Source organism: Falco punctatus (assembly GCF_963210335.1).
Source record: "Falco punctatus genome assembly, contig: scaffold_40, whole genome shotgun sequence".
NCBI lineage: Eukaryota > Metazoa > Chordata > Aves > Falconiformes > Falconidae > Falco > Falco punctatus.
The window spans coordinates 286,378-311,827 of record NW_027660300.1 but is presented as its reverse complement, the minus strand read 5'-3'; the positions used below and the strand labels follow the sequence as shown (position 1 = coordinate 311,827).

Sequence of the window (25,450 nt, the reverse complement as noted above, 5' to 3'; positions counted from 1 at the left end):
CGGCAAGGACTGCAGGGAAATGATGGTTTTGTTGCACAGAAGCGTATCTGAAAAGCCAAGTTCTCTGCAGGAGCACCCAGGACAACCAGCTCCAACCTCCAAGCCAGAACAGGGGAAACCCAACACTGCCTGTGACATTTACTGCTTGGAAAAGGTTTGGGAAAATAGCCTGTTCACCTCCTTCTTTTGCTGGAAATCCAACAAACCCACACTCTGATTTCTGGGCTCGGGATACTCGCCTTTCCATCTAGAGTCTTGAATGATCGGGTCAAGCCTTCCCTTTTTCTGACTGTCACTTGACGAAAACAAGCAGGCACCAAGCCCAGAAGGGAACCCTACTGATGTCAGTTTGTTCTACGAGCAATGTCATCTTCCAAATGCTTGTGTAGAATGGCAGAGGAGGGACAAAATGACCAATTGCTGCGCCCAATCAAAAAACCCTGGGTAGGCCTGGCTGCTCTCAGGAAACAGCCCAGAATTCCCTCGAGGTTGTCCCCACATCAACATTCCAGGATGGAGCAGCAGCCGTGCCCATTGCATTTGGGGGCTCACAAAGCCCAAGGCTGCTGGTGAAGCTGTTACTCACAGGAGTCGTTTCCCATTGTGGCCGTGGCTCCTCTCAGGAGCAGAGCAGGAAGCTTTGGCTGGCAAAGAATGTCCAGATGCGGCCCAGAAAGAGAAGATCAGCACCAATACCGTCACCTGGTTGCAATGAAGAAAGTGGAGCTCAAGAAAATCATTCAACCACCATAAAAAAGAGAGGCCAACACTTGCCATCAAAAGTGTTCAAGTGGTTGCTTTAACTGCCTGTAGCGACTGTTAGCAGCAGAGCCCTCTGGCTCTCCAGCCCACACGTGCCCACCCTGTCTGCAGGAGTGACCGGTGTCTGGCCGCTACTATAACGGTTGCCTTTGGTGGGCTGTGTTTCTGGTCTCCCTTCCTGACCCATCAGTCAAGGTGGGCTTCGGGTCAGGCTATGCTGAGCTCAATGCCTCGGCCTGCCACCTCCCTACTTCCCTAGCCTTGGCAACGGCAAAAAAATAGGAATTACCAAACAGGAACTGTACCCATAGCGGCTGTCTGGCCAGCCTAGAAGGGTGGAAGAGCTCAGCATACAGCTTGGGAGGTCGAGAGCAGCCTCCACTTTTATCCCCAACCTACCTCTTCTAGGACCTGTCCCACAAGCAAAGTCCTAGTTACCTTTGGAAGAGGGTGGAAGCTGAGGAGCAGTCAGCAGGAAAGGAGAAATGTTTAAGCCACGCAAGTAGCTCAAGAAGGAGCCGAGTTATCCTGACGGGCAGCTCAGCCCAACTGGCTTTGGCCGTCCTGCTGCTCAGGATGTCCAGCCCTGGCCTGGTGAGGGCCCAAGTTCCGGGCGGGTGCCGCATCACTGCCCCTTTGTGACACGGGGCTGCACGGCAACACGCTGTGGCCAGGCAGCTGCCCCAGCCTGGGCACCTCCCCTGCAGCCAGCAGCCGGTGCCGCTGGGCTTCCCCACGTGCTGCTGGCGAAGGGCTGCTCGGCCGCCGGCACAGTTCCCACCTCTTCCCCGCTGCGCACAGCCAGAGGAGTCAGCGCCTGCCCCGGGCTGGAAGCTGCCCGTGCACAGCTGTGGCTGGCACCGTCGCGTTGCGCAGGGTTTCTTTGCCATTCGTCCCAGCTACAGGACTGTGTGCGTGAGACTCGTGGAGCAAAGCACCTGCCCATGACTTGCATCTGCCCCCAGGACTCAGCCTGTGCTTGGGACATCCACTTTGGCCACAGCCTCGCTTGGGTGGCTTTTTGTCATCATGTGCCCCTGGGGATGGCTGGTGTTTCCCCTCCTGGCCTGGGGAGGCTGCTTTTGCCCCCTGTCCACACCAGGTACCTGGGTTGACTCCTGCCCTGCTCAGGGGGCTCTTTATGCCCCTGCCCTCATTGGGATGGCGAGCTTTGCTCCTGCCCCTCAGGGGGCATTGACTTCTGTCCCTGTCCTGCTCAGGGCATCTTGCCCTGCCCCTCCCCTGCTGGGGGCAGCCGTTTTTGCCCCTGCCATAGCAGGACACCAGGACTCCAGTGCTGTTTTCCTGGCACCAACTACCAGCGCAGGCTGGATCGCAGTGTCACACCACAACCTCGCTGCTCAGGACAAAGTCAGCTCCGCTCCAAGTCTCCTTCAGCACTGTTCCTCCAGCTGGCATCTGACAGGCGTAGGTGCAAATTTCCCTCCCTGCTGAGCTGGCTGCAGGGCCAGGCCGCAGGAGCTGGCAGCACCAAATGCCACCCAGGGAAGTGAAGGATCCCGGCAGCTGGATGTCAAGTAGGCTGTGCCTCTTCCTCCCGTTCCCCACTCACACACTTCAGCTACAGCTCTTGTGCTTGGGCACACGGCAAACCGTTATGCTTCACAAGATGCCGCAGTCAGCGGGATGGGTTGTGTGAACGTGGCTGAAAAGTTCCTGTGCGCCGACAGGCTCCCTTCACAAAGGCATCTTGTCCATGAGATGACCTGGTCAGAGTGGTTTTCCATATTTAGCTTTTTAGTAGCACTGCACTAAACAAAACACAATAAGCAGTAGTTACCTGGAGGAGAAAAATAAAAAAAAGGGAGGGAGGGGCAGCGGAGAAAGGGAAACATAAGAAAAAAGGGAAGACTGCAATAAAACAGACAAGAAAAACTTGACTGCTGTTCTTAGTAAAGCCAACATGGAACGTGACCAGAACCAGCTGCCAGGCGTTCCAGGTCCTAGGAAGCTCTGTCAGACCTGTGCAGAACACCTCTGCCCTCATTAGACATTGCTGGTATTGCAAAGAGCAACTTGCAAAGCTCTCTTCAGACTTGAAGGTATCTGCTGCCCTGAGGGCCTTTGGTGGAGGAGAAGGAGATCTCCAGGCACACCATGGAGCTGCTGACAGGCCCACTGTGAAACTGCTTGGCGTGTTCCCCAACTGTATCATCCAGGGGCTAGTAAGGCTTGTTGGAGAGAAAACCCAGCAGCCTGAGAATGCAGGCACACGAGTGGAGACCCCGGTGTGATGTGCCTTGTGTGCCTGGGCTGCTCTGCATCTGCTGGGTAGAGGGAGGACAGAGCTCACTGCCCTGCAGCAGTGGTATCGGTGGCTGGCACAAAGGCACCCAATATGTCTGCAGGGCTGCCTGGGGTGCCCTCTGCGCTGCCCTGCTGAGGCTCCACCTGGAGTGCTGTGTCCAGTGCTGGGCCCCCTAGTGCAGGAGAGACAGGGAGCTCTTGGAGAGGGTCCAGAGAAGTGCGACGGGGATGAGGGGTCTGGAGCATCCCCCTTCTTATGAGGACAGGTGGAAAGAGCTAGGTGTGTTCAGCCTGGAGAAGACAAGGCTGAGGGTGTCTTACCAATGCCTACAAATCCCTTAAGGGTGAATGTCAGGAGGATGGGGCCAGGCTCTTTGCAAGCTCTCCTGCTCGCACACCTACTACAGGGAAGTTGGACTTATTGTGGTTAGTGCCTTAGGAAGATTTGGTTGTTTTATTTTCATTGTGCTGTCCTATGTGCAGATCTTCAAGGCTGTGCTGAGGGTCCCCTCTGAGCAGGGTTGGCACAAAGCCTTTTCCATGTGACTCCCTCACCTGGCCATGGTCTCCATCTTTCTCAGCACTGTCATGTTTGCCCAACTGAAGCCCTTCTGTATATCGTCCCCATCCCTGGATCTGGTGGTGTTAGTGCAGTACTCGGTGGTGCCTCCAGCAGTGAACCCCGCCATCTACAGCGTGAGGAACGAGGAGCTCACGGGTGCAGTGAAGAAGCTGCTGCAGTCAGGTGTCTCTCAGGAGAAATGAGCTGCCTTGTGTATCTTCACAGGGGACTTCCTGTTCATCTTTGGATCATCCTGTACATTTATGACTGTATCTGTTACAATCCTGTTTGCCCTGCAATATCTGCACCCATTGCACTTCTTCAAAAGCAGGAACCCAGCCTGTGTGACCCAGAGGACTTTTTGTGCATGGGAGGGTGGTACAGCTGGCCTCCAGTGTTGCATCTCTGTAATAAAGGTGGTTTTTCTCAGTGCCCATGTCTGGACGTTGGGCTCTTCTTCCAAAGCTGAGCTCAGGAACAGGCTGCAGGAATTGCCCCCAGGAGCGTGCTGCTGGGCTTGGGTTCCCCATGGCTCAGGGGAGGAGGGCACGGGGCAACGCGTTAGGGCATGGGCCTGTGTTGAGCCTTGGCGTGTGGGTGCCCAGTGCCCATGGGAATGGTGGGTGACCAAGAGGGATGTGCCTGGGACCATCTCCCTGGGCTTTCAGGCACCGCTGCCCTGCACAGCAGCACCGCCTGCTCAGGGCCATGCCTGAGACCACCTCCCTGGGCAAGAGCAGGTGTCTCTGTGTATGCCCCAGCTGGGGCAAGCCGCTGTGTCCCTGGTGCCGCAGGAGGTGCCTGCGGAGCCCCCAGGCCAGCAGCCTGGTGCTGGGGACAGGGACTGGACCCGAGGGGCTGCCGGGAGTGTGCAATCAGGGTCCCTGTGAGAGAGGATCAGCAGACAGAGGGGGACACTGGCCTCTGTCCCTTCATGCCATGGCTGGTGCCAGCCCTGGGGTTGACTGGCAGGATGAGACCCCTCTCTGCCCACCAGCATCTCCTGTGCCCTTGTGATGGTCTATGGCCATGGGGTGAGTGTCCAGAGCTCTGCAGCCCCCTTTGGGGGGGCAATTGCATGGGGCCAGCCCAGCGTGGGCTGCTGTGTCTGCCTGGGCTGGGGAGAGGGCAGGGGAGGTGGGCAGAGCTGGGGGGGGGGGCTGGGCTGGGAAGGTCCAGGGAGAGGGCAACACCAGTGAGAGCTCAGCTGTGTGGGTGTGCAGGATGGGGGCACACAGCAGGGTGGTCCTGGTGCAGACCCAGGGGTCATGGTGAGGGAAGCAAGGCAGCAAAGGAGAGGGCCTGCACTGTTTCATGTTCCTTGGAGACCCCAGGGAGGATGCAGCAGGGAAAATTTCCCCAAGAAGTCCCAATCACCGCTCATTTCCCTGTGTGGTCATAGACCCCAGCCCCAGCAAGGGACCTTTGCTGCATCGTCACGTCTAACCTTCTTGGTGGCTTAGTGAGACCAAACTCCTTTGCCATTTCCAATATAAAGTGATTCATTTTCCTACAGACACTTCTTACACACAAGTGTCCCATAGCTCTTGCCACAGTTGGTCACTCAGCCAAGGCCGTGGTCAGAGACTTCCAGCCAGATCATGTGCTCATGGCCTTGTTTTGACAAATATTGAAACAGGCCAAGGATTGCCATCCAGCAGCCCTGGGCCCAGCGCTCTGGCCTTTCACTCTAGACGATTCCTCAAATAAACCCCCAACTCTCTCAGCCTCTCCTCGCCCATAATGTGCTCCAGGTCCCACCCATCCTTCTGGCCTCTTCAGGACCTGCTCCAATCTGTCGGGGTCTTTCTGGTGCTGGGGAGCCACATTCCGGGCACAGCAGTCCTGATGTGGTCCTGTGGTGGGTTAACCTTGGCTCGAAACCTACCCGTGCCCCAGCTGCTCATTCACTTGCCTGACTCAACAGGACAAGGGAGGAAATAAACCAGCAATGCTCATGGGTCAAGATAAAGACAGAGAGATTACTCACCTATCCCTGTAATGACCAATTAGATGTCTTGCCAAAGGCCAATTTCATTTATTGCCAATTCAAACAGATTGTGATTATGAGAAACAATGTCCAAAGTATTATATGACCATTCCCCTCACAGGTCCTTCCAGGGCCAAATTACTCCATTGCTCCCAACCACCTAATCACGCACACCCTGAGAGGCACCGGAGGGATGTTGAAGAGTGGGCTGAAAGCACAGAACGCCTCTGCTGCTCCTTTCTGCTCACAATTCTGCCCTGCTAACCTTCATCAGGAGGTTCAGGGAATCTGAGCAGAAGACCTTTGCACATGCAGGACTTAGTGATGAGTGTCACAGGAAACCTGAGCAGGCCTGTGCTGTGCTCCATGTACCTCTTGGCCTTCAGGCTGAGCTGTGCTGAGTGTGTCCCTGGCTTGCAGAACAAGCCATATTGGAAGAAGAAATCTGCAGGAAGCTGCTGGTGAATGGCCAACCGCACGCCCTTACCTTTGTCTGGGACTGCAGTTACCAACTCCCAAGTGAACATCTCCTCTTAGAACACGAGAAGTGATGACTAGAATGGGTTTCCCTGGCACAAAACACTTCAAGAGCTGACATGAGACAATGTGGGATAAGCCTTCTGCAGGCAGGATCTGCACCACTTGCTGCACCACTCTCCCAACGCTGTAAACTCCGTGTTCCCAGCCTCGGAAGGGACGGAATACAGCTGACACGATTGTCTCTGTGTGAGGAGAGTTTGCTCTAACCAAGGCCATTTGAAATGACACTTTGTCTCAGAGTCCAAGTGTCTTTCTTACTGCAGCCATAACCAGCTGGGCTGCTGATGGCCAATCCCCCAAGGGAACGGGACACTCCAGGGACCTCAAACTCGCCTTCATGGCCACGTGCCTCCTAGTGGCCTATGAGCTTCTCAGATGTAATGGGTGTCATAATGATAGCCCAGATCATCAGCCTGCTTGTGGCCTCGGTTACTCCTTGGTTAGCGGTTCCTGAATTGGAGAAGGCAGTGATAACGAGATGCACAGCAATGGAAGAGATAGTCAAGGACCCTGCAGGTGCCATGAAGGCTTTGCAGGAAGAAGTGTGAGAAATAGCCCCGAGAGCTGTGCAAATTGGAACGGCATTAGATATGAAGTTGGCGTCTGAAGGCAGAGTCTGTGCTGGTTTTAATACCAGTTGTTGCGTATACGTAGATCAAAGTGGGAGAATTTCTACAGATGCATGTGTAAAAAAAAAAAAATAATTGAAAACGTTCTAATATTTGTCGTGAGTTCCAGAAAGTTTGTGCCTTCTATGAAATTGAAGTCAATTGGAATATTCTGACATCCTGGTTTCCTGATTTGCAGCTATGGGTTAAGAAGTTCATCTCCAGATACCTTCCTCCTCTTTCTCTTTGATCACTCCAATCCATTTTACCTATGTAGCTTCTGCTTTAAGGTTCAGAGAGGAAAAGCTGGACTGTCTTTCAGTAGTGTCTGTAATTTTCCCTATGGGCAACTCTTCAGTAGTGGCAATAGACCTCATGGGGATTTGCTTGAGCTAACAATTATACAGCTGAGAAATGTATTTTTTATTTAGTAATTTCTAACCCACTACCCCCCACACACACACACAATAATTAATCCCTCTTTTATTCCTGTGTACACCCCGTTCTCTAAGGAAAGCAGCCAATATTTACTGCCAAGAATTTGCTATATTCAGCTGCAGAGTTGGTTGAAGAAGTCTGATGTCAAGTGATGTAAGTCTCATGGAGCTGAGGACAGAAATCGTGGGGCTGGAGAGCTGAGGAGCAAGGCTGTCCACACATGGATTAGCTCCAGGGACTGCTTTTCCTACCTGTCTGCACCTCCTCAGGAGACACTGTGCATCAATAGCAATTGGAAAAGCTTTCTATCAATTCCCCAAAGTGCTCATTGCCTGCCTTTCTCTTTCACTGTGCAGCTGAAACTTATCTCATGAAGTGTAGGAGCCAAACTTGAAGACCAGATGTCCATAATGGAGGAGACTGGGCTTGTCAGGGCGTTCTGCCTCGTCATGAGCCCAGGGTGTCTGTGGTGCTGTGGACTTCAGGTGTTCAGAGGAGACTGAAGAAACCTCTCAAGAACACCAAGTCAGGAGCAAAGCCCACAGCCCCTGGAAGCGTTAATGGGCCCCGCTGAGGGCCATGGCTGAGAAAGCCTCCCCATGGCCTTGTTAGAGCCCATCCTTGGAGGCTGTGAGTGCAGGTAGGCAAAGGCGCTGTGCAGGCAGCTCTGCTGCTGAGCAAAGCCTTGGCTTGCTTGATGAAGCAGAAAGGCCAAGCCGTGACCTGCAGCCTGTGGGGAGGTCGGTGCTGTCCCTCACACAGGGCTCAGGGCTCTTCCTGGGGACCATGGAAGGTGGGCATCCAATGCCCAGTGAAGGACAGCAAGGGCACAGCAACTTCCAGCTTCCCCATGGGCCCGCAAGGAGGCAACGATGCCCCCGTGCCGTGAGGACATCATGTCTTGTCATGGCCCTCAGAGGCAGAGACAGCTGCCACAGCCAAGGGGACACAGACCTGGGTTCTACTGGTGCCTTCCAGCCTTGCCAGTGCCCTCTGCCATCCCCACCATAGGCTGTCCTGCATGGTTGGAGCCCTGCCCCTGTTCCCCTGCAGGCTGTAGGCACCATCTCGCTGCCCTGCCTTGCTCTCACCCCAACATTGCCACACCTTCGCTGAGGTACCTCCACTCTCACCGGCTGTTCCTTGAAACACAAACCATGGGCTGATCCAGGCTCCCTCTGGCTGAGCCCTCGCACCGCGCAGGACCCTTGCAGTGACAGTTCTTCCTCCCGATAGCCACTCTCCATTTGCAACATTACACTTTGTGAAATCTTTTTCTCTCTCCTTATTTTTCCCCACTACCCAGGAAAGCTTTACCACTTCAGGAATTACCCTCCAAGCAGGGGACCTAACTCAATAGCTATTTTTGGTGGTCTTTCCCCTCAAAAAAGTGAAGTCACCTCCACATGGTCTCCCAAACCACGTAACTGCTGCTGGCCTTTCAGCTTCTCCCAGGGACATGATCAAGCCATGTGCCTGCTGCTGTCCCATCATGTCCCAAGCAAAAACAACCTCTATCCGAGCCCTTCTCCTGGATGGGGCCTATGGGGTCCCTTGGCAGAGGGACCACATTCCTGATGCTGGCCTGTCACCTCCAGAGGCAGAACTGACCTCACAGGCCCCTCGCAGCCAGGCACGTCCTCCTGCATGAGGAGTTCCTGAGACCGTTTTTCCCTCCCAATACCACACCCCTCCATCACCCTCATTCTGGCCCAGGTCCTGACCACAGAAAAGCATGCTTGTTTCATCAGATTTGTCAAATATCTTTCCCACAAGCCATTTCCCACAAGCTCATCTTCAGCCGAGCCCCTCTATTTGTGTTGACACATTTAAGCTTATCTTCAGCCGAGCCCCTCTATTTGTGTTGACACATTTTATATATGCCTTTATAGCTCTATGGTGTTTTTTCAGGTCGGACTAACCTCTGGAGGTCATCGAGTCCACCCCTCCAGCTGAGGCAGGGTCACCTAAACCAACTTTCTCAGCAACTTGTCTAGGTAGGCTTGCAATAGCATAGAAGCACAGAAACAGAGAATCATTTAGCTTGGAAAAGACCTTAAAGATCATCAAATCCAAATGTAAACTCAGGACGGCCAATTCCATCACTAAATCATGCCATGAAGGATTGCATCTACCTCTATTGAAACACCTCCAGGGCTGGTGATTCCACCAGCTCCCTGGTTCCAATGCTTGAGGACCTTTGCAGTGAAGATGTTTTTCCTCATATCCATTCTGAACCTCTCCTGGTGTAACTTGAGGCTCTTGCCTCTTGTCCTGTCACTTGTTATGTGGCAGAAGACTCCTACCCACCCCATCTACAACCTCCTTTCAGGTACTTCTAGAGAGCAGTAAGATCCCCCCTGAGCCTCCTACTACCCACACTAAACAACTCAAGTCCCCTCAGTCACTCTTCATCCAAGCAGGGATCCAGACCCTTCACCAGTTGTGTTGCCCTTCTCTGGAAATGCTCCAGGACCTCAACGTTTCTCTTGAAGTGAGGAGCCCAAACCAGAAACACGTTGTTTGAGGTTTGACTTCAGCAGTGCCGAGTGCAGGGGGTCCATCACTGCTCTGGTCCTGCTGGCCACACTGTTTCTGATACCAGACACGATGCTATTGGCCTTCTTGGCCACCCGGGCACACTGACGGCTCATGCTCAACCATCTGTCAACCCTCACCCTCAGGGTGCTTCCCCAGCAGGCAGCCTTCCAGACACTCTGGCCCAAGCCTGTAGCGTTATGTGGGGGTGTTGTGAGCCATGTGCAGAACTGGCACTTCTCCTGGATGAACTTCATACAACTGGACTCATCCAAATGATCCAACCTGTGCAGATCCCTCTGCAGAGCTTGACTGCCCTCATGGAGATCAACACTGCCACCCAATTTGGTGTTGTATGCAAACTCACTGAGGGTGCACTCAATCCAGATCATTGATGAAGTTCTGAAACAGGACTGGCCCCAGCACTGAGCCCTGGGGAACACCACTCCTTATGGGCCATCGTCACCTGGATGTCACTCCATTTACTCCCCCTCTTGGGGCTTGGCTGTCCAGCCAGCTCTAACCCAGCGTGGAGAACACCCATCGAAGCCATGAGCAGCCAGTTACTCCAGGAGAATGCAGTGGGAGATGGAGCCAAAAGGCTTTCCTAAGGTCCAGGTAGACAGCATCCACAGCCTTTCCCTCATCCACTGGGCAGGTCACCTTGTCCCAGCAGGAGATCAGGTTCATCAGGCAAGACCTGCCTTTCATAAACCCATGCAGGCTGGTCCTGACCTCCTGGTTTTCCTGCGGCTCCTGTGCGATGGCGCTCAGGATGATCAGCTCCACAACCTTCCCTGGCACTAAGATCAGGTTGACAGGCCTGTAGTTATCCCGATCCTCCCTCCTACCCTTCTTGTAGGTGGGCACCACTTGACTAACATTCAGCCTTCTTGGGCCTCCCCAGTTAGCCAGCACTGTTGAAAGTCATCGCTGTGCTGAGGCAATAGAGAAACAGACCAATGATTTTCAAAGTGTCCCTGCATCACGGGATGTCCATTGTCAAGGACACAATCAAAAGCACCTTGTCCTTTCTGGGTATGAGGTTCACCGGAACCACATGTCCTCTGGGGCTGCAGAGGCATCACTGGCAGCAATGCCTTCTCCTGCAGCACTGCACAGTCCAGCCCTGCATGTCTCTGGTCCCAGGGACAGCATGGATTGCTCTCCTTAGGGACATCTCATTTGACCTTCAGAGTGACCTCTGCTCACCACCCCAGCATGCTCTGCAGCAAAATATTTTGCTTGCGTGTGACCTTGTGTTCTAGGTACGGGCTGGCGGCCGGAAGATCTTGCGCTGTACAGAAACACAGGGCCCCCCTCCAGGTAGCCAACAGCTTTTAATTTATGATATAAGCAGACGGAAGTGACACTGTAAACCTAGGCTATATAGTGCCGCGCCGCTCAGCAATAAACGCCATTTGCCATCCACCACATTAGTGTCTGTGAGCTGATGGACCGCGCGGCCAGGGGTTCCTGAACCAGGTCACTGCATGCCCGTGAAGGCAACACCTTGGACAATTGGTACCCATTATTATTTTTGTTGTTACATGTCTGAGCTTGGCCCAGGTGACACAGGTGTGGTTCAGGGTAACTCTGCTCTGAAATAACCTAAATCAGGGAGAGGAAGGGGAAAAGTCTTATTTAAGCAGCGTGAGGAAGCCTTAGGATCAATAACCTCACATCTTCTTGGGGAATTTAGAGATCCTGTGGGTTTACATGGCAGGGGTTTGGGAGTGATTTGGAAGTGTTTGTAGGGCTGGCAGAGGTGAGGAGAGACCAAGAGCTGACTCCATGGCCATAACAGCCACTTTCATTTGACTCCAAAATGGACCAGCTCCTGCCCAAACCTGAGCCAATAAGCAATTCTAGTGGCACCTCTGCGATACCCTATGGCAGAAAGGACCAAACACAACGGGAGAGGAGTGAGAATTATGTGAGAGAACAACCCTATAGACATCAAGGTGAGTGCAGAAGGAGGGGAGCAGCGAGACAGAGGCTTGGTGGGATCCTGCAAGCCAGTGGTCAAGTAACCACCCGCCGACAGTCACAGGGCAGCACAGTGACAATGCTCCTTTAGGTGTCTGCAGGTTCTTTGCATCGGCATTCTAGCACAGCTGCCAGATGGGCCAGCAGCTGTGATGCTCCCCTGGATCTGAAACCCTGCATCATTCGTGTCCACCTTGGTTCTAGGAGCAAAGAAACGGTGGAGTCTCATCTCCCAGGGGGAGTGAGGCAGGAGAGCAGCAGAGTGCAGGCCCCAGGTCACACACTGGCAGGCTGTGGCCTGTGCAGAAGGAGGGAACGCTCCTTCGGGTGCCCTGGAATTGCCCCACAAGCATAAACTCCATTTTCAATGTTGGACCTGTTGGAGGCTGCTGTCCTTGCCGAGCAGCTGTGCTGAGCTCTGCCACCTGCCCTGGCACTTGGTTCCCTCAGTGTCACAGCTCTGTCTGCAACAGGACGGGCTCCAGCTGCCTCTGCGTGGGCCCCTGGCTGAGGGCACTGCTGCACATCTGGGCTGAAGCCCCCCAGCTGTGGCACCAGCCCAGCTCTGCCTGGCCACAAGGCAACTGGTACCAAGTGTCCCCGAGCCTGTGGGTGCAAAGGCTTTGCTTCAGAGCAGAGACGTGGCCTGGGCAAAGGAGAGCTGAGTCTTGAGCCCTCGGACTGTGCAATGAAGTGCTGCAATGGGCTCTGCAGGGCTTACTGAAGCACTGAGGACATCCTCCCTGCCCTGCCTGCAGAACCACCAGACACACACGTACACACACGCTCCGTTAGGAGTACTTGGATCCTTTGCTGCAGTCTTCCTGGTGTCCTGTCTAGGAATGGGTTAACAAAAGTTGATAGTCATGCAGAAAACTTTTTCTAGTAAGGGAATTGCCAGTGCTGGAAATAAGTGTGTCCCCCCAGGTGAGGCAAGGCCCATGAGGGATTGCCTCATGCTGCTGCCCATCAGGTTCCCCTGCAGCCCCAGGGACAGCTGGAGGGAGCCCAGAGGGGCAGAGGAGGGAGGCAGGGAGAGCTCAAAAGCAGACCTTGGTGGGAGGCTGCTGAGAGCTCCCTGCTGGAGAAATCTGCAGAGCCCTTGAGCCAGTAAGTGTGTGGCTGCAGGGCAATGCCTCTGCAGTTGCTAGCCGGGTCTGCAGCAGCTGGGGCCCCCCCAGCCTGTGGGACCGTGTGGGAGCCTTTTGCTGTGGAGGAGGCCAGTGTGCTGCAGAGCAGGGCTTCCCTGCTGCAGCGTGGGAGGGTCAGGGCATGTGGGCTGCCTTGTGCCAGGGCCGGCTGCAGGGCTGTGAAGGTGGCTGTGCAGGCAGGGGTGCCCAGGGCTGTCCTTGCCAGCAGGGTCCCTGCAGCCGCGGGGGCTGTGTGCTGGGGCAGGGGCTCTGCCGCCTGCCAGGGGCAGCTCTCAGCCTGCCGGGGGGCTCCCCACAGCTCTGGGGGCGTATGGACTGAGCCCCGAGAGGGAAGGATCTCTCTGCTGTTGAGAGTGTGCTGCATGGCTGAGCACTGCTTACAAGGATAGGTTACCATCAGAATATGTCTGGATGAGACTTTTCGTGTCAATGGTCAGCGTAGGGATTGCTATGATAAATCCAGGGCTCTCCTCAATCTGTGTTTTCAGCTTTCTGTTGTTGGGGGCAGGAGAGGGAAGGCAGATAAGTTAATGGAGATCTCGAGTTTGAAGTTGTCCCTGAGACTGCCAGCTGTAACTCTGAGTGATGAGGAGGTCTGCCAGGAGCCTCCTGAAGTGCCCTCAGCCACTCCTCCGCCTATGAACAGCAGCAGCAGCACCTTTGCTGGAGCCATCAGGGTCGTTCTGAGCTGCCCTTTTCCCCCTGCGGACAGGACCCTGCGCCCAGCCAGTGCCCTGCAGAGAGGCACGTTTGTGCGGGGCCAGTGCACAGAGGCAGAGATGTGGTCTGTGAGCGCTGACAGGGAAAGACCTGGCACAGGGAGATACCTCCCACAAGGAAAATCTCCTGACATCCAGGATATTGCAAGGACTGATAGGAAACTTCAGACAGAATTGTTGTTGAAAGGAGAATCAGAAAGCTCTCTCTGACCATGTGCAGTGCAGACCCCTTTCTCTGAGGCATCCCCCTGGCCTGCTCTCCCCCCAGCAAAGCCTCTGCCCTCAGGACTGGGGGTCCCGAGGTGTGAGCCACCCCCTCTGCAGCCGGAGCTCCAGCAGAGCCGCGGTGCAGCTCTGCAGCCACGTGCCCCGGTCCCTCTGCAGAGCACAGGGGCTGAGAGCAGCTGCCCGGCAATGTTGGTGTGTGGGAGGTGGCGAGCAGAGCTGGGCAAGGGCAGCGCTGCCCTCAGTGCCTGGCACGCTCGCCCTGGACACTCTTACCTAGACCATCAGTGCAATTTTACTTCTTTCTCTGCCTTTTGGTGCTAGTTTTATTCTCTAGCTCTTGCTGTCAGGCTCTCTGGGGATGGGTGTTTCAGCTGCAGAGTCACACTCTGACCTTGGGGGTCCTCTCCTGCAGGTGTGTCCATGGGAACAGGTGTCCCAGCTTTCCTCTCACCTGTGGGGCTGTGGGCAATGACCTATGTGGGGCTGGGCAATTGGCTGGTTCTCCCTGAACCTGATGCTCTTGTTAGGGCACTTGGCTACCTCCTTGAAGTTCCCTTCCAAGCAGCGCGTTGCCCTCCAGAATGGAAACCTGTCCCCTCACACCCATTAGTGATCTGAAAGCCCCACGTAGAGGCGTAGAGTTTCTGTGATGGAGAAAACGCTGTTGGGGTGGGTGAAATGAGCTGTGTATCCTTTGCTGTGGGTGGGATGCTGAGTTCTGATGAAAGTCTACAACCTTTACTGGTCTGTGGTGGGTCAGTCTGTTCTCAGCAGTGCCTTGTGGTATTTCAGGGTAACATGGGAGTGTGGCCACCATTCATCTCAGGAAGGTGCAAGCCCACAGAAACCGGGAACCAGCAGGACAGACCACCTCCCCTCACTGTGCCCTCACCCACAGGCAATCCTCTTGCCTCACAGACCTCACTCTGTTCCACCTGAGGGCAGCAAAAATGCTCTGCTTTTCTGACATCTGAGAATACTGAACAGGAGAGATGGAGGGAGCTGTGAAAAAAACTAAAACTCTCTTAAAATGCCTTCAGCCTTCCCATTCTTTAGCACTGGCGCTACAGACACTGAGCAGCCCTTCTGCGTTGGCACTGGTTTCACAGGACAAAGTTAAACACCAGGACTGGTCCCTGCCCCCACCCACTGCTGCAGAGTGGGGCTGGCTGGTCAAGAGCCCGTGGGCAGATGCCCTGCTCTTCATCGCCCACACGGCCAGCACCAAGCAGGGCTGCAGCCACACAGCTGCAGGAAGGTCTCCGAGAAAAGAGAGGGATGTCTGTGTGTGACCGGGGGGTGGTCTGTGGGAATGGCTTTGATTTTGCTTGCAGAAGTCTCCCCTAAATTATCACTGTCTTTTTCTCCTGTGACAGGACCATATGCCCAGAGGCAGCAGATGTCCAACAGCAGCTCCATCACCCAGTTCCTCCTCCTGGCATTGGCAGACACGCGGGAGCTGCAGCTCTTGCACTTCTGGCTCTCCCTGGGCATCTACCTGGCTGCCCTCATGGCCAACAGCCTCATCATCACCACCGTAGTCTGTGACCACCACCTGCACACCCCCATGTACTTCTTCCTCCTCAACCTCTCCCTCCTCGACCTGGGCTCCATCTCCACTATTGTCCCCAAAGCCATGGCCAACTCCCTCTGGGACACCAGGGACATCTCCTACTCAGGATGTGCTGCACAGCTCTTCCTGATTGTCTTTTTCCTTTCAGCAGAGTATTTTCTCCTCACCGTCATGGCCTATGACTGCTTTGTGGCCATCTGCCAGCCCCTGCACTACGGGACCCTGCTGGGCAGCAGAGCTTGTGTCCACATGGCAGCAGCTGCCTGGGCCAGTGGGTTTCTCAATGCTGCGCTGCACACGGCCAATACACTGTCACTGCCGCTCTGCCAAGGCAATGCCCTGGGACAGGTCTTCTGTGAAATCCCACAGATCCTCAAGCTCTCCTGCTCACACACCTACCTCAGGGAAGTGGGGCTTCTTGTGGCTAGTGCCTCTTTATTATTTGGCTGTTTTGTTTTCATTGTGCTGTCCTACGTTCAGATCTTCAGGGCTGTGCGGAGGATCCCCTCTGAGCAGGGACGGCACAAAGCCTTTTCCACGTGCCTCCCTCACCTGGCTGTGGTCTCCCTCTTTCTCAGCACTGCCACTTTTGCCTACCTGAAACCCCCCTCCATCTCCTCCCCATCGCTGGACCTGGTGGTGTCAGTTCTGTACTCGATGGTGCCTCCAGCACTGAACCCCTTCATCTACAGCATGAGGAACCAGGAGCTCAAGGGTGCAATGTGCAAACTGATAACAGTATCTTCTTCTGAAGGAATAAAATTTTGAATAACATTTATAATGTAATTTATCAAAGACCCAGAGTGTCTTCTGAATTTGTTCTAGTTTCTTAGGGTATTTCATTTCTGATAAATTTGTCGTCCCCATTCTAATTCCCTCTGTGATTTTCTTTTCTGAAGGTGCCCTGCTCTCTCTTCATCTAACAAAGCCAAAGGGCCATTAAACCACTATGTTTTTCCTGGGATTCTTTCATCCAAGGCCTTTCTTGGAAGGCTGCAGGGACAGTTCCTGTGTCCATAGATGAAGGTTTAAAAGGTTCCTCGCATGGCAGCAGTACCAGGGAACACCACCCCTTTAGGCTCTCCAATACTGTCCTCCTTCTACCTCCACACTCCCCTTCTGACCCCCTGCCTTGGTGTAAGGCCTGAGTGCTCTGGCAGCTTGGTCACTGCCGTGCTGCGTGGCAGTCCTGTGAGCGCAGGCAGGGGCAGGCAACGGGCACTCTGTGACGGTGCTGGCCTCCATCAAATGCTATGGATTTGTGGAGACCACCTGAATGCAGCACTGCAACGTGCTTCCTTGAACCGAGGTCCCCGTGCCCATTGCTCATGACGAGGGCCATCTCCGCGAGGTGCCGAGCAGGGCGCGACACCCCCGGGCTGAGGTGCTGCCAGCCTCTGGCAGGGGCAGCAGGAGGCCAGGCAGTCACTGTGCCCGCTGCAGTGCTCTGCCTACGCACGTGCCAGGGACGGGCTCGTGCCTCTGAGCACCCCTGTGTGCGTGAGGCTGGGGTTCAACCATGCCAGCAGTGCGTGAGGCCAGCTGAGGTGGGGACACCTCCCAGGGCACCGCTGTTCCTGTGTGTGACTGCAGGAACAAAGGCCACTGTCCCAGGGAGATTCATCTCACCCGCCTTGGGCAGGCTCATTGCAAGTGCCTCTGTCTGATCACGGCACCCTTTCTGGATGGTGCCCTCAAATGTGTCCGATCAATCAGGGAGGTTCTGGGGTCCTGGCAAAAGGCAGACATCCAGCCTTTGTTCAGGAAAAGCAAGAAGGACAATTGGGAGAAATACAGGCTGGTCATCCTCACCGTAGTGTCTGGGGAAATGACGGTGGAAATACTCCTGCAGCCAGTTCCAGGTAGTTGTGGGACATCAAAGGGATTGCTGCACCCATACGTATTGAGGCAAGAAGGGGATGGTTTGTGCCTGCACCTTTGCAAGGGGTTTGACTTTTTCTCCTGCACTTTCTGTATAGGCAGATGGGTGACTTCTGGAGTGAAGAAATGGAGGACACTGTGGGTGGGAAGTTGGCTGGCGGCTTGTGGCTATGTCTCGAGCTAGCTCAACGGCGTCAGGGAGCGAAACCCGACCTTGGGAGAGAGACACAGTTATGCCTGTTGGAAGGAAGCCATGGGAGCAAGAGGAGAACCTTGAAGATAGGGAGTGGTCTGCAGAGCTTGTGGCCTTGTAGATAAAGGGAGTTGCTGAGCTGCTGTGTCTGTAATAAAAAAAGAGCCCAGAGTTGAAAGTTGCTGAGCAGAGTTACAGGCTGACACGTCAGCCCCCTGCAAAGGTATAAAAGGCTTGCTTGATTTTAATAAAGTGTCTTCGAGGTGTCTTCAAGTGTCTTCGTGCCTTCAATCCGCTCCCAGAGTCGGTGCATCATACGCCACAGGGGCTCAAGACCAAATGTCAGCAGTGGTCAAGTCCTCCTGGTGGCCACTGACTAGTGACATCTTCCAGTGCAAGCAGTTGGGCCAAATGTGTTGAATGTCTTGATTGTCTCCCAGTACAAGCTGACAAAGTGGCTTTTCAGACCCTTCTGTGGATGATGCCAAAGTGGGCAGAGCCCTTGAGAGATGCCATCCAGTTCACCCTGCCTTGAGCAGGACAGCTGGACAAGGGCCTTTACAGGGGCCTCTCCCAACCTGAGATATTCTAGGACTCATTGACTCACTTCCCTGGAGAGCTCAGTTGGGATGGGATAGCAGGGGGAAGAAGGGAAAACGGAGGCGCAGAAGCAGAGACAAAACAGGGTCCAGTAGAAACAGAGCAGTTCCCCTGAGGAATGTTCTTCCACCCAAAATAATAGGTAGGAAATCCATGAGATAAATTTGCTGAGAGAAGCTTCCCTTTATCTGCTGGGGTGCTGGGCCACGGGGAGGGTGACGGCTGAGGACGGTATCTCGTGGTCAGTTGTGTCTCAGGGACTCACATTCCAGCAGGAAGCCAATGGCTGTGACGGGGGCAGTGAGGCCAGTTCTGCCTGCGGAGGGGACAGCCCAACAGCAGCAATGTGCCTGGGAAAGGGGCGGTGAGGTCACCTCTGCCTGAAACAGCGCGTAGGGCAGCCCCTGACTCATGGCTGGGACACGTGCTGTTAAGCTCCATCTGCCCGTGTCTCGCGCAGGCCAGCAGAAGGCCCCTGGGTGGCACATGGGCTGTGAGATCCCCTCTGCCTAAGGACCTGGGCTCACTCCACCGAGGGGCTTCTTTCTTGCTTGTCACATCGCTGCTGCCTGAGAACATGGCAGCACAGCAGCAGGCACACCGCTTGCTCGTGCCTATGCGAGAAGCTGAAAGGCTCGCAGCCTTGGAAGTGTGCGGTGAGGCCGTGGCATGGTCAGGGGAAAGGCCACCAGGAGGGTGACGGGTCGGGATGCCCGCCTGAAGGGTGGTTTCCCAGGTGGTGGAGCTTTCCTTGGAGGTAGGGAAGAGCAGGAGGGAGAAGCACTGCCAGCCAGTGCAGCTGGGAAAGTGGAGACTGGAGGTCAGGAGGAGGAAATGTCACTCAAGGGCTTGTGCTGTGGTGGGAGACGTCGTCCAGAAGGAGTGTGAGATCAGTGCATGTGTGTGTGTTTGCAGGAACAGCGTGTGAGGGTGGGCAGACATGAGTGCATGTGTGGCAAGGGCAGGGTGAGAGCAAGGTGGGGAAGCCAGATGGGTGCCTGCAGCCTGCCGTGGAAAAGCAGCAGCCGTGGGACAGCGTAGGACAGCGTGAGATGGAAGGCAAAGGGCACCGGCAAGGCTGGAAGTCACCAAGAGAACCCAAGGGTTGTCCCCTTGCGTACGGCCATTGTTTCTGCCACCAAGGCCCATGAGAAGACGAGTTGTCCTCTGGCCCTGGGGCCTCATGGCCTCCTTGTGACCACTTGCACTGAATTCTTCTCCCTTGAGTGATACTGCCCAGTGAAAGTTCCCAGCATTGGCCACAGCCTGCCACCCTGAGGCCCGGCACCTGCACTCCACTGCTCTCCTGCCTCACTGCCCCTGGGAGATGAGACTCCATCATTCCTTTGCTGCTGGAGCCAAGGTGGACAGGGGTGACACAGGGTTTCAGATCCAGCTGAGCATCACAGCTGTTGGCCCATCTGGCAGCAATGCTAAAATGCTGATGTAAAGAACCTACAGACACCTAAAGGAACATTGTCACTGTGCTGACCTGTGAACGTCGGGGTCAGTGGGTTGACTATTGGCCTCCATGAGCCCAGCAAGCCTCTCCCTCACTGCCCCCCCTCCTTCTTCACTCACTTGGTGTTTCTAGGGCTGTTCCTGTGCCTTGTTTCTCACGCCTTTCTCTTACAAACGCTGCACACTGTCTTATGGCCTTTCTTGCATTGGTTTTTCACAGAGAGAATTCACAGCTAGAATTACTTATGAGCTCAGGGAGGTAGCAGGTCCATTTCAGAGCCAGCTGAATGTGGCTTTCTTGGCCATGGGGCCAACTCTTGACCTCTTCTCACCTTTGTCAGCCCTACAAACCCCATGACCGCTCCCAAACCCTTGCCATGTAAACCCACGGGGTCAGAAAAGTCCCCAGTAAGATGTGAGGTCATTGATCCTAAGGCTTCCTCAGGCTGGTTAAGTAAGAGTTTGGCCCCTTGCTCTCCCTGGTTTAGGTTCTTTATGGCAGAGAAGGGACGCGTTGGACCTCAGCTGTGGCACCAGGGCCAAGATCAAACATGTAACAAAAATAGCGGGTACCAAGTGCCCAAAGTCCAATGCATGCTAAATTTTGCTGCAGAGCATACTGGGGTGGTTGGCAGGTGGCACTGTAACGGTGAAATGCAATGTCCCTAAGGAGAGGAAACCCAGCTGTCCTCAAGACCAGAGGGACAAAGGGCTGGACTGTGCAGTGCTGGCAGGAGAGGACATGTCTGTCTGTGTTGCCTCTGCAGCCCCAGAGGACATGTGGTGCAGGTGAACCTCATGTCCAGGGAGGACAAAGTGCTTTGGAAAGTGTCCTTGGCTACGGACATGCCGTGATCCAGGAACACTGTGAAAACCGTTGGTCTGTTTCTCTAAATGCATTCCCCCAGGGGTGACTATCAAGACTCCTGGCTATACTGGGGAGGCACCAGAAGCCTAGGGGTTAGTCAAAGTGGTGCCCACCTACAAGAAACGTAGAAAAGAGGTTCCTAGGACTGTCAACCTGATCGTAGTGCCAGGAAGGTTGTGGAGCTGATCATCCTGAACAACAGCCAACAGCAAGCATAGGACAAGCAGGAGGTCAGGACGAGCTAGCACAGATCTATGAAAGGCAGGTCCTGCTTGATGAATCTGATCTCATTTTGTGACAAGGTGGCCTGCCTAGCGGATGAGGGAAAGCCTGGGGGTGTTCTCTACCTGGACCTTAAAAAAGCCTTGGACAACATCTCCCACTGCATTCTCCTGGAGAACCTGGCTGCTCATGGCTTCGGTGGGTGTTCTCCACGCTGGGTTAAAGCCGGCTGGACAGCCAAGCCCCAAGAGGGGTAGTAAATGGAGTGACACCCACGTGACGACCCATAATTACTGGTGATCCATGGGCTCAGTGTTGAGGCCAGTCCTGCTTCAGAACTTTATCAATGGTCTGGATTGAGTGCACCCTCAGTGAGTTTGCATACAACATCAAGTGGGGTGGAAGTGCTGATCTCCTTGAGGGCAGGAAGGCTCTGCAGAGGGGTCTGCACAGGTTGGATCATTTGGATGAGTCCAGTTGTATGAAGTTCATCCAGGAGAAGTGCCAGTTCTGCACATGGCTCACCACACCCCCACATAACTCTACAGGCTTGGGGCAGAGTGGCTGGAAGGCTGCCTGGTGGGGAAGTACCCTGAGGGTGAGGATTGACAGATGATTGAGCATGAGCCAGCAGTTGTGTGCAGATGACCAAGAAGGCCAATAGCATCCTGTCTGGTATCAGAAAAAGTGTGGCCAGCAGGACCAGGGCAGTGATGGACCCCCTGTACTCGGCACTGCTGAGGCCACACCTCAAACCAAGTGTTTGTGGTTTGGGCCATTCAGTTCAAGAGAAACGTTGAGGTGCTGGAGCATTTCCAGAGAAGGGCAACAAGGCTGGTGAAGGGTCTGGATCCCTGCTTGGATGAAGAGGGTCTGAGAGGACTTGGCTTGTTCAGTCTAGAGCAGGCGAGGCTTCAGGGAGACCTTTATGCCCTCTAGAAGTACCTGAAAGGAGGTTGTAGATGAGTGGGGGGAGGTCTCTTCTGCCAGATAACAAGTGACAGGACAAGAGGCAAGAGCCTCAATTTACACCAGGAGAGGTTCAGATTGGATATGAGGAAAAACGTCTTCACTGCAAGGGTGGTCAAGCATTGGAACAGGCTGCCCAGGGAGCTGGGGGAATCTCCAGCCCTGGAGGTGTTTCAGAAATACACAGTTGCAGTGCTTAGGGACGTGGTTCAGTGACGACTTACTGATACTCAGGTTACGGTTGGATGTGATGATCTTTAAGGTCCTTTCCAACCTCAATGATTCTGTTTCTGTGCTTCTATGGTCTTGGAAGCCTACCTAGACCAGTTACTGAGCAGGCTGCTCTAGCTGACCCTGCCTCAGCTGCACAGTTAAAGGTCAGTCCAACCAAAAAACAAACCATAGAGATATAAGAGCATCTATAGAATGTGTCAACACAAATAGAGGAGCTCATCTGAAGAATGTTTCTCCACTCAAATGGATTGCGGGAAAAGTATTTGATAAATCTGAGAAAAACAAACTTGTTTTTTGGTGGTCACATCCCTGGAGAAAAGGAGGGTGATGGAGGGGTCTGGTATTAGGAGGGCACCTGGGTCTCAGGAACTCCTCATGCAGGAGGACGTGCCTGGCTGTGAGGGGCCTGTGAGGTCAGTTCTGCCTCTGGAGGTGACAGGCCAGCATCAGGAATGTGGCTGGGACAGTCCCTCTGCCAAGGGACCCCATAGGCCCCATCCAGGAGAAGGGCTGGGATAGGGCTTGTCATGTCCATTTTGCCTGTGGACATGACAGGACAGCAGCAGGCACAGGGCTTGGTCATGTCTCTGGGAGAAGCTGAAAGGCCAGCAGCAGCCATGTGGTTTGGAAGACCATGTGGAAGTGACTTCACTTTTTTAAGGGGAAAGACCACAAAAAAACCCCTACCAGGTTGGGTTCCCTGCTTGAAGCGTAGTTTCTGAGATGGTAAAGCTTTGCTGGGCAGTGGGAAAAATCTCAAGAGAGGAAAAAATGTGACAAAGGCAAGCTCTGATGGTGGAGAGTGACTATGGGGAGGAAGAACTGTCACTCCAGGGGTCCTGCTGCGGTGCAAGAGCTCAGCCAGAGGGAGCCTGGATCAGCCAGCCCATGGCAATGTTGGGGTGAGAGCAAGGCAGGGCAGCGAGATGGTGCCTACAGCCTGCAGGGAAACAGGGGCAGGGCTCCAACTGCCGCGATGAGAGACGGGACGCTGCTTGATGCAAGCAAATGTCGATTTCTTGTATACAATCACAAGTTTACATACGTTATCAGAGGCCGCGCGCTTTAAACAGATTGGTTCTTTAAACTACACATTACATACTAGGCAATCCCTCATTGGTTAACTACAAACAAAGAGCGCTTTAAGTAAGTTTCAACAGTCATCAATCAGCACAAAGTTGTTACTTCTCTTTTGGGCCATCTGTTCCTCATTCCCTTATCTTTACTCAGCCTGACTCCTCCTGTCAGTTGTTACCTATTCACATGCCTTGTCCTCCCGAGGTTTGTAGCCATCCTGCCAAGGTTTTATGGCCGTCCTCCCAAGGTTGATGGCCCACAAGCTCCAGCACATCCCCGCTTATCAGCTGGACCGTACTTGGAGACTTGCCTCTCAGGCCCTGTCCCACATCTCCCCCTTCCTGTTGCACAAAAAGAACTTTCTTCATAGACTGTGTTATCCACTTTTGTAGACACCGCAACAAACAGGGGAAAAAGAGTAACAAGAAGACACAAACGGCTAAGGCATAAACAATCGTCTTCACTAAACTTCTTAACCATCCCGACAGTCCCCATCCTCCAAAAAGTTTATCCAACCAATCCCAGCTGTGGTCTTGTGAAAGTTTAAAGACTCCAGCTTTAAGTTGTTGAAATGCTGGCATGAACCGATTCCGAGTGGTCAGAGAGATTCATGCAGCACATGCCATCAAAATCCTCACAGCCGTGTCCTTGCGCTAAAAGCAAAAAATCTATAGTGGCCCTATTTTGCAATGAAGCATGGCGAACCCTGTCTACATCTAATAAAAGACCAGACAATACATTGCTAGTAGCATGCCCTTGTTGAGCAAGCCAGCAGCCAAGCTTATCTAAAGTTGCTAATGCTTTTCCAGCGGCCGCTCCAGGTATAAAAAGGGAGGCAGCAAAGCGTTGACTAAAAGACCAAAACTCCACGTGGTCTTCACAATCGGGTGCATATGCATGAATGCTACACTTTGCCCTATGAGAGAGACGGTGCTGTAAAATCAGAGATGTATTAGGAGTCAGGACAGAAAGGCGGCCGAGGCTACGTGGACCTCCTGTTATGAGAAGGGATGATGGGCCACGCTCTGTCCCCACAAATAAAAAATACTCCCGATGGTAATGACAAGGGGGCATTGCTAGACTTGGACAAGTTTGTTGCCGTGTAATTACACCAAACACTAGCATTCTTAAAAATGGGGTGGGCAGGAGAGACATCCCATGCTTTGGACTGATTTTTCCCTGTATAGTTCAACTTCACACAAATACCCATTTTCACTGATCCAAGAAGCTCAATCTTTTGTGGTTCTAGGGTAGCCTGTGGGAGACAGGGGACCCATATGTCCCAATTCTCTGTCAGATTTTGTGACCGGTTTGGAAAAATTGCTTCTAAATGTGTAGGTACCGGCCACTCATCTAGCGGTAGGCCCACGAGGCATGTGGAAAAGGGGTTATTAGGTGAAGCAGTGGCAAGACACCAAGTGTCTTGTCTGGTCACATTTGCCAATGTAACCCATACATTAACCTTAGGAAGTGCAGGAAGAAATGGGTAGGCTTGCACAATCCCTACTGTCACCATGAAGATAAGCACTATTTCAAAAACTGTTTCTGGCCTGCCCTTAGCTTCCATGCAAATCGTTTTTCACATTTTTCTTTAGTCTGCTCCCAGTCCTGTTTAAGAACAGTCCAAACAGCAGGCACCAGGTTAGTCTTACTGCACTCAAAACCACAGACCAGGACTCTTTCTGCTTGTTTATATACAGATAGGGTCCAGTCTCGGGAATATTCCCAATATCTTTGTTCTTCTGCTGACTCGTGACCTGAAGTAAGCAGAATTTTAACAGTATTAATTCCATTAACAAGACAGCCTTCACACCATCGTTTGGCTAATACTACTCTACACCACCATTCCTTTTTACAGTTAGAGCACACACATAAGACCCAAGGCTTACAGTGCCCGCATACAGTACATGAAATTCCCGTGACTGATACTTCTCTACGTTGATTCATTTAGTCATTTTCAGTCCACAGCGTTCAATTTATACTGCTTCAGTTATTCGTGATCCCAGAAGGTTCAGAAGCTTGTTGATCGAGGTGATGATCCAGGGGATGATCCGGAGGATGATCGGAGTCCTCACCCATTGATTGTGGTAGGGATTCATGGAAGGGTCGTACGTTCTTCGCCAGAATCCACCCGGGGCATTTTTCTGTGGAAACACAAGCATAACCTCTTCCCCATGTCACAAGAGGATATGGTCCCATAATCTTACCTGTTTGTGGATGACGGACCAACACCGGAGGTTTAATTCATGCCTCAAGTGAAGCATTCGCATTAAAATGCCCAAGTATCGGAGGATTATTATCTATTAAAGAACAATTCAAAAAATTGAAAACACACAGAGCTTTCTTTAGTCGTTCCTCAGGGGTTGCAGTCCCCATTCCCCCTTTTTGTTGTTGTAGTAAGCGTTTCAAAGACTGATGAGAGCGTTCAATCAAAGATTGGCCTGTAGGGGAATGAGGAGTACCGGTAATGTGAGTTATGCCCCATGAGTCAAGAAAGCCCTTTGTTGCAGCTGAGATATATGCGGGACTGTTGTCCGTTTTTATTTGGGAGGGTATGCCCAAGGTGGCAATAGCATGCA

At 53.4% G+C, this 25,450-nt stretch overlaps 1 protein-coding gene and 1 long non-coding RNA gene across 2 annotated transcripts in view; both read left to right on the top strand.

Moving 5' to 3' along the window:
• The window catches only part of LOC308057213, a 183,746-nt gene that overhangs the window by 20,633 nt on the left and 137,663 nt on the right, over nucleotides 1–25,450 (top strand). The gene's annotated exons all lie outside the window — the stretch shown is intronic.
• Nucleotides 15,154–16,134, top strand: LOC308057232 (olfactory receptor 14C36-like; the record flags this gene model as incomplete). The annotated part of the gene is made up of 1 exon (XM_080411352.1): nucleotides 15,154–16,134. Exon 1 carries the CDS (start codon nucleotides 15,193–15,195, stop codon nucleotides 16,132–16,134), a length of 942 nt encoding a protein of 313 aa, XP_080267478.1. The 5' UTR covers nucleotides 15,154–15,192.